The sequence below is a fragment of the Limulus polyphemus genome, unplaced genomic scaffold, assembly GCF_000517525.1.
Source record: "Limulus polyphemus unplaced genomic scaffold, Limulus_polyphemus-2.1.2 Scaffold155, whole genome shotgun sequence".
Classification (NCBI taxonomy): domain Eukaryota; kingdom Metazoa; phylum Arthropoda; class Merostomata; order Xiphosura; family Limulidae; genus Limulus; species Limulus polyphemus.
Genome location: NW_013665765.1, coordinates 8,896 through 18,028, shown reverse-complemented (window position 1 = coordinate 18,028; position 9,133 = coordinate 8,896). Strand labels below are relative to the sequence as shown.

Below are 9,133 nucleotides of genomic sequence, written 5' to 3'. Positions count from 1 at the left end.
TTGTTCTGCTTGTATAGTTAACTGAAATCCTCCATAAAGATGCTCCATCTCTGCATGGGCTTCTCTGAGGGGATGTCATAGCTTTGGATTGAGCCATCATAACGATTGGGATCCCTCATCCTACACCTACCTGGAAGTTGGTTCCCGGCAGTTGAGTTTTGTATTTAGAGCTAAACCAGTTAACACCATGCCCTCACACATCCCCTATCATACCCCTGCATGGATATCAGTTCCCAGTGGTTGAGTTTTGGATTTAGAGCTGAACCAATCAACATGATGTACTCACACGTGTTCAGGGGGGTGCAAGGTACCTCACTGATTTTGCCTTTAGTGCACTGCTCTGGTGTTGTTGGTCACAGTGGGTGCACTTACTGTTGGTTGCTCCACCTCTTTCTCTTGTGCCAACCCTCAATGTTTTTATGCCAAGGATGTAACCGCATTTGAGGTGGTCTGGTCTGTTTGGTTTGAGTGAGATATTTAAGTATTTCACTTTGCTCACATGTGCACTGTTCCCCAATCAGTGGTGGGAATTTCTCCTTCTGGTTGGCTGAACTTTAAAATGAAGACAGCATGATCCTCTTTCCTACCCCTGTATGAATGTCAGTTTCCAGCAGTTGAGTGTTTCATTGTAGTGGACTTACCGGCAGTATAATCCTTGTCCTACCCCTGGATGGATGTTGGTTCCTGGCAGTCGAGTTTTGGACGCAGTTGACTTGCCGTGTATGGTCCAACGTGCCCTTGCCACTCTACACTTTAGGGCACATACCTTCTTTTACCCCATTTTGTTCATCAGGGAGATTGAAATCATTATATATTGTGGTTAGGATCACTGTTCAACCGTTTTTCTCATCCATTGAGATGTGCTCCTCAGAATTGTCAACCCAGATCTATCTCACCGTTTCCACATCTGTGCAAAGAGTATATCTGGTACAGAAGTGGTGCAGTCTCCCATGTATAATCCTCTTATTGGAGGGTTCCCTCATGAGAGTGTCCTTCAGATGCTTTTACTTTCTCCCTTGCACTAGTCCCTCCACTTGTTCAATGTAGGATTCTATCTATGTATGTGAGTGGAAATAAGGTACCTTGTCGGAAGTTATAATTTTCCTACACTGAAAATATATTTCTGACAGTTACTTCCACTCACACTTCCCACATTTCCTCTCCACTGTCAACCAGTGTTAGGTTTCTGCCTAAACTCGAAGTGCTAGTTAGGTAGAATAGCATAGAAGGAGTCACATGTGTGGGGCACGTCTATGGGTGGAGGTTTGTCGCATGTGAGAATCAGTTAAGCCATGTGAACTGAGGGGTACATGAGAGTGAAAGGCTTGTGGCATGTGAAAAATAACTTGCAAATAGAGGACAGCACTGAATGAGAATAGCTATGTATGTGAGAAGAAGTAAGTACCTGTTGGAAATATATTTTCATTGTAGGAAAAATTGTAACTTTTGTATTTTCTGGTCAGTTGCCAAAGTTGTAACCTCTTTATTCTTCTGAATATCTAAATAGTGACTTTAAAAATCACGGTTTAAATGCTGAAAGCCGGGGAAACATTGGTAAACCAATAGTTTCTAAAATGTTATAAAACAAGTTAACTGCAGATGATTTTTTAAACCTTAATTTTGAAAACTATAACCTAACTTTTTTTCTCAAACAATATATACTCAATTAAAGTGAAGGATATATTATGTTTCATATATATATTTTACTGTAACAGCTCAAAAATATAGTTTTAGTTAACTTGTTGAATCAAGTAGTTCATCATTGTTCAATGTTTATTATTTCATCATGGTATGTTTCCTGACATTAGTGTTTTCTATATTATTTTTCTAACATCATTGTGATCCCTAAAGATTACCTGTCTCAGTCAAATCATTCAGCTGACTTGTTAATCTGTTATTGCATGGAAGTTTTAACAAAAGTGCATAAGTTGGTTTTTATTGCTAGGTGAATTAATTTGTCTCAAGTTTATGAATATTGTTATTTATGAATGTTTCGTTTTTCTATTGTTTGTTGAAAAATGTGACCTTATGAGAGAGAGTTAACCTGAAAGATAAATGGAAATTATCTAACATACTAGAGCAATATAACATGAGAACTAGTTAGTGATTTGACCTGTTTGGTAAATAAACAGAAACTTTTGAAAATATTCCTTGTTTTTATAATGAAAAATAAATATAAGTAATTTGAGATGTAATTTAAGTAAGTAAGTAATTTAATTTTCCACTTTATTTGTAGAAAATTTGGATATGTTTAAATAATTTGAATGGTGAAAGCCTCTTCATAGATTGAAATGTATCATTATCTTACAATATTATGGGCTTTATTAGCATCTAGTGCATCAGATGAATCCAATACGAGTGATTTTGCTGGATCATCTCACCGATTACCTGTAGACAACAGCAGTGACGAAAGTGGAGTGCCTTTAATGACAGATATATCCCAAGGTTCTCTGGGGTATTCAGGAGCATCAGGAGGTATATCACGCCAGCAGCTTCTCAGTGGGCCATGTCCCATATGTGGAGATCGTATATCTGGATTTCACTATGGTATCTTTTCTTGTGAAAGCTGCAAAGGTTTTTTCAAGAGGACAGTGCAGAACAAGAAAAATTATGTGTGCCTCCGAGGAGCCAATTGTCACGTAGCAATCAACACCAGAAAGAAATGTCCAGCTTGTCGATTTAACAAGTGTTTGAAGATGGGGATGAAACTGGAAGGTACATGTGTGTTTTTTCTAAAATGCAATTATAATAGAGCTTTTATCATTGCTATATAATTTTTGGCTAACATTACACCAGAATTTTTGTGTACACATTTATGGCTAAACAGAGGTTGAATTTAATATGGTCTCAGGAGCCTATGGTCAACATAGGCTTTGAAAAATTTCCCATCCAAATGTTTCAAAGAAGTGAAGTGTTACAGGCGTGGACCATCTGCTTCTAGGGAGTCTGGGGACATTCTTCCCTAAAGAATTTTGAAATTTTAGATGTACTGAAATGCACTCTGGTACATTTTTTCATAATAATTTCATAGAAAATTTAACAGCTTTTACATCCATTATTCTTACCTTTTCCATTTGTTTAGCAAGTGAAAAAATCAATACTTTTATATTTGCAGACTATTATTTCAATTGCACATCATTTATTAATTGCACATTATATCCTATTTTGGTTTAAAAAAAATTATTGCATCATTGAAGGGGGAATTTTAAATGTACAGTAATGTGTAAGCTAGAGCAAAGTATTGTAGTGAATCAACTCCTTAATTATTGAATAACAGCTGACATACCCATTAAGTGTATGAGGAAGGCAAAGAGACACCTGGGGTGACATGGGAGGTCAGATCCAAATGCCAAGGTTCCACAAAGCACTCTCTATGAGGGGAGGGAGCTAAGGGTGCATGCCAGGATCAGTGACAATCAGTCCAGCAGTTCACCACTTATAAGTTTACACATATACAAACTTTTGACAAATAATGGTTTAGATTATTTTTAAGTTCATCATATTCAAACAACGTGTATAAATTATCATATAATTTATTGAGAAGAAGCCATATTTGTTGTATATAAATGATTGAATAATAGTATTATTAGCCTGACAAAGGTAATGGTAACAGCATTTTGAAAGGTAAAGTTCAGGGATGCCAATAAATCTTGGGCAATTTTTGTTTTTTACTTTTCTTTTTATGATTTATTGCTGGAATCAATGACTAATGTAATTGGCAAAATAAATTATGGAAAGAATTATGTTATTAAATATCAGAATAAATTAAGTTGACTAGACATATAAAATTGAACTTTTTGAGCAGTGATATAAAAATTTTTATCTGCAGTAATCTATTTTTTTAATGATCAACAGACATTTCATACACATTTCTCTCTGACCTAACTTACTTAATTTCAGATCGTAAGCTTTTTTTTTCCTTGCCAGAGCAGAAGATTATATATCACCTGACAAACAATTTAGCATTAGTTTCGCATAGGCATACATGATCTTAGTACACATACGTCATTGCTAGGGAAGTCTTGTGTCTGTATTAAATATATACTATTAGGTTATAAACAAAACCACAACTAAAAATAAAATGATAATTGTTACCCCATAGTGGATATCAGTGGCACCCCTCCAGTCCAAACAGGGTTGAAGTTCGTATTCGAAAATTATCATTCTCGTTTATTTCATGAAACCACTAGCAACTCGGGTCAAATTTAAAAGCAATAATTTAAGTAAATGTTTGCTGGAACTAAAGAACAGCAATCCAGTGAAGTTTAAGTTAGACTTCCAGGTGAAAAAGATGGCAATTTAAGCTTTTGTGCTTTACTTAAAAATAACAATTTCCTGAAAGTAGAAAAAAATTATACATATTTCTATATGTTTGGTTGTGTGTATTTTTTATGAAACTATAATGTTTTAAAATATTGACTGACTCACATAAGCCAGAGGCTACTTCAAGATCTTCTTCATACATTTCAAAACATCTGTTAAAGCTTGTTTTCTACCAGATAACGATTTTTTTATAACTGACTGTAAGTACTAAGCAGTAGTTTTATAACTTCTCTGACCTTGACATTCCCAAATTCTCATCAAAAACACAAGGTGACATTGAATTCATGTAGTTATGTTTTTGTTGAAAGTATGTGTTTACGATCTGTTCAAGGCTAGGTAGGAAGGATATGTAGTAAATACTGCTAGGTTTATCAGATTCTGTGTTCTGACAAAAGAAAGGATTTATTGTTTGGTTTACTCTGTTTTAATATTCTGAAGTACCTAGTTTTTCCTTTTGTAAATGCTAAAGATAATTTATTTTCATAATTATTTCAAAATTATAAGCCTTTTTTTTTAGATATAACCTGACTATGATATGTACTGAAAACATACTACAACACTTCTGGTTTATCTTTTTGTATGTGTTACTAGGAGATTGATTTGACCATGTTGACCGTAGATGTTGATATGTTAGGAGAAACATGAAGAAGATCAATATATTGATATGGGTATCTATAAGCTTATTTAATGACAGCCAGAAATGAAATCACAGTAGCTAAGATCACCATTTCAATTTTTTTTTTAAATTATAGTATGTATGCAACTATAATATTGTAACATGTTGCCATTTTAATGTGTTAGACACACATAATGCAGACATAGACTTTTATTTACTCATAAGTGACACAATTATCATTCACAAGAAGATAGTTCATGTTACTACATTAATTTATTTTGATTTCATGCGTTTTAAGAATTTTACATTATTTGCTTAATCTAAAATACTGATTTCAGTTGGTTATAGTATCCTTTTTTTATATCCATGTTAATGTTCAAATTTCATAGATATGTTTACATCATAAGTTACATGAAAGATCCAGGCTTTATCCAGGAAATAGCATTCTTTAATATTCTAATAATGCTGAAGGCTAAAATAAAAAAATAACGAACATTTTATAGGGCTAATAGCATTTTGGATAGCATAGAAATATTGAATACAAGACAAGGGATATTATTGCTTCACTGTATGGATCACTTGTAAGGCCTCATTAGAGAAAAGCCTCTAGGATGATACCTGGTATGGTGGGATTGTCCTATGAGGAGATACTAAAATCTCTAAGCTTGTATTCTCTGGAGAGGAGAAGGGTCAGAGGGGATTTGATTAAAGTGTTTAAGATTAGTAAGGATACTGATAATATAGCTCGATCAAACTTTTTTGTGTTTAAAAGTGAAAACAATAGGACAAGGGGGCATAAATTCAAATTTTGGTAGCATAGGACTCGTCTGCAGTTTAGACAGTATTACTTTTCAAACAGGGTGTTTGGCTTTTGGAATGAGCTGCCTTTAAGGGTGGTGGAGGCAGAAAATTTAACCGAGTTCAAGAAAAGATTGGATGAATACATGAATAATAAGGACTTGTTATAATTGGGAGCTGGAAGGGACATCCTTGATGGGCTTATAAGCTTCTTTTTGTCCCTTTAAAATTTTATGAAATGAAAAAGTTTGTTTTTCTCCTCACACAGCTATTCGTGAAGACCGAACCAGAGGTGGTCGAAGTACCTATCAGTGTTCATATGCCTTACCAAATCAGCCTTTAAATGACTCCTGGGTTCCAATGGGACCTGAACGTCTACACAATTCAGAACCACTGTTGGATGGTTCAGAAAAAATGTATCAAAATTGTGGAAAAGGTATGATGGCCTTGACCTTATAATTTTATACTCCAAGGAATAAAATAATCTATTTGTTGTTTAAGACTACTATTTTTCTATTTTCTTATTTAATTTATACTATGTTTTATTCCCTAATATATGTGTGTGTGTATGTGTTTTGTTATAGCAAAGCCACATCAGGCTATCTGTTGTGTTCCACGAAGGGAAATGAACCCCTGATTTTAGCGATGTAAATTTGAAGATTTACTGCTGTTCCAATAGGGGACTGTAATGTATAAAAATACACAAATCTGTAATATTCTAACGTTATTTTCCAGATATAATTTATGAATTTTGATTTTCCACAATTTATCCACTCTTTCCATTCTTCATATTCTTTCAACCTACTTATCTTGTATAATTATTAATTACTGCCTTTACTTTGAATGTAATCAAAATAGACATTATTCCTTTAAACTACTGCCTATCTGCATTATAATTTATTAAGTTAGCTTTACTTTATAGTTAAGCACTGGTAAATCTTGTCATTTATTAGTTATCCACTTCCCCTTTTTTGCCATGTTAGGCTTGCTGTTTGCTACAGTTTTTCTATGGATGCTTCTAATTTATACTGTTCAGACTTACCATTTGTTACAACTTAGAAATTAATCTTTGTATTTTACATTTCATAAAATTTGCCATTTAGTACAGTTTAGTCTGCTCATGCTACTTTATATTATATCAAACTTATGTGCAGTGTGCTTTGTTTTTATGTTTTAAGGGTGTGCATGTTGGACTGGGATAGTATTTTCTGTGTGAAAAAAGATACAAGCCTTTTTATGTTATGTACAAATGTATGATTTTTATCAGCATATTCAGTCTTTATATGCAATTTTTTATTGTTTTGTTCATGATCCCCCTTTTTTTTTAAGATGGCCACAACAGCTCTCCATTCATTCCACAGCTTATACATGAGATCATGTCAGTGGAGCATCTCTGGCACTATTCAGAAAATGAAATGACTAAAATCCCAGATCAGTTGGAAGAGAAGTCCACAGATGGTGACTGTGACCTCTTGACAACACTCTGTAAGATAGCTGATAACAGGCTTTATAAAATTGTGAAATGGTGTAAAAGTCTCCCTCTTTTCAAAGAAATCCAAGTGAGTATTTTAACTTGCTCACTTCAGTTAATCTTTAATGTTAAGTATGGTTAGCTATTGCAGCCATACAAAATTTAGATGAACCATCGAAGCTTAATAAGAAAACATTCAGTAAAGGATAATGCTGGCCAGAGAAATGAAAGTGAGCAACAAGCTCATTTGGCCAGTGGCAAGTGTAAACTGAAAATAGCATTTTCATCTCTTGTATTGCTTAGCATAAGTTAATTTATCAAATACTTTCAATCCAAGACACTTATTAAACAAACCTTAATGGGAAATGCAAGATTCTGATATGATACATTACCTTCGCAGCTAACTGAATGAGAATAGCTATACATGTGAGCAGAAGTAAGTGCCTATCGGAAATATGTTTTCAGTATAAGAAAATGTATAGCTATCCTTGTTCAGTTAGCTATACATGTGTGAAAAGGTAAGTACTTATTTGAAATATATTTTCAGAATAGGAAAATAATAACTTTAGACAGGTAGTTGGTTTGAGCAGAAATTGTTAATAATTTACTGGACACTTGGCTGATGGCTTTATAACAGATACTGTGTCACATTTTTATCATGTCATAAGGTAATTGATTACTTATTGATCTTCAGTTGTCTGAACAAGAAAGAAACTTGATATAATACTGGTCTGTTGAAAATGCTTTATTTGACTACTAATTTCGATATAATAATTTATAATGTATATCACAGTTGTTTTACTTCAATATTTGTGTCACTTTATTATGTAACAACTTACTTTGAAATTGATTCTTAAGTTTTAATTTTGCTGAATAAAGACTTTGTTGCATAAACTTCATTTTGATATAAGATAATTGTCACTACTTGGACATAATGCTAATGTAATAGAAAGCTACTTAGTTTAGTTTAATAAATTAAAATGTTGTTGGCTTTCACTTTAACTTGTGATTTGGAGGTTACATTTTCACTGGGTTCATTTCATAAATTCTTTCAAACTAGTTGAGCATTCTAGTATTCAGTTAACTCCACATAATTAGTTGTTTAGCATAATTAAGCTGTAAATATATCTGTTTTCTTTATAGAGAGATGATCAGATTGCTCTTCTCATCAATTCCTGGTGTGAAATGCTGTTGTTGAGTTGCTGCTACCGGTCCATGTCTACTCCTAACCAAGTCTGTATCTCAAGAGATAAGCCTGTCAATTTACAACAGGCTCAGCAATCAGGCCTTGGTCCTGTGATAGAACGCATGCTGAATTTGATAGAACACTTGCGAAGGCTTCAGCTGGACCAGCATGAATTCGTTTGTTTGAAGGTTATTATCTTATTAACCTCAGGTAAGGAATTCAGCTTGCTGAAGGATCTATTTTAGAAATTTAAGAAAATTTTTGTTGCCCTCAGACCACAAGTACCTAGAGCCGTATAATGCTTAAAAATGCACCAAATAATGTTGTAAATCTATATATAGAAGTTTTATAAAAAGTATAATTAATTATATTTTTTAAGTACAATAACACTGGATGCATAATCACATTAAACACAATTATGTTAAAACCAAAAAGACTACGTACATAATACTTAAATAATTTTTAACCCTAGAACCACAACATGGGGTCGTATCTGACCCCCATTATACTTACTAATGCTACTACAAGTTTACTTGAAATATCACTCGTCAATGTATTAAGAGATTATAAAAATACTGAATGATTACAGATGATGATATAAAGAAATTAATAATGAACATAAGAAATTTATTTTCTCCCATAACAAAATATATGGTCTGGCATGGCCAGGTGGTTAGAGCACTTGACTCACAATTTGGGGGTCACGAGTTCGAATCCCCATCCCACCAAACATGCTCAC

General features: G+C 33.6%; 1 protein-coding gene across 2 annotated transcripts in view; it reads left to right on the top strand.

Annotated features, from left to right (window-relative positions):
- LOC106476317 (nuclear hormone receptor FTZ-F1 beta-like) overlaps positions 1 to 9,133 on the top strand; it is a 26,442-nt gene that overhangs the window by 13,069 nt on the left and 4,240 nt on the right. For both annotated transcript variants that reach the window (XM_022381250.1, XM_022381246.1), the window contains exons 5-8: positions 2,329 to 2,715; positions 6,006 to 6,173; positions 7,067 to 7,296; positions 8,352 to 8,604. In XM_022381250.1, the coding sequence (XP_022236958.1) occupies positions 2,329 to 2,715; positions 6,006 to 6,173; positions 7,067 to 7,296; positions 8,352 to 8,604 (1,038 nt within the window). The remainder of the gene's footprint in view (positions 1 to 2,328; positions 2,716 to 6,005; positions 6,174 to 7,066; positions 7,297 to 8,351; positions 8,605 to 9,133) is intronic.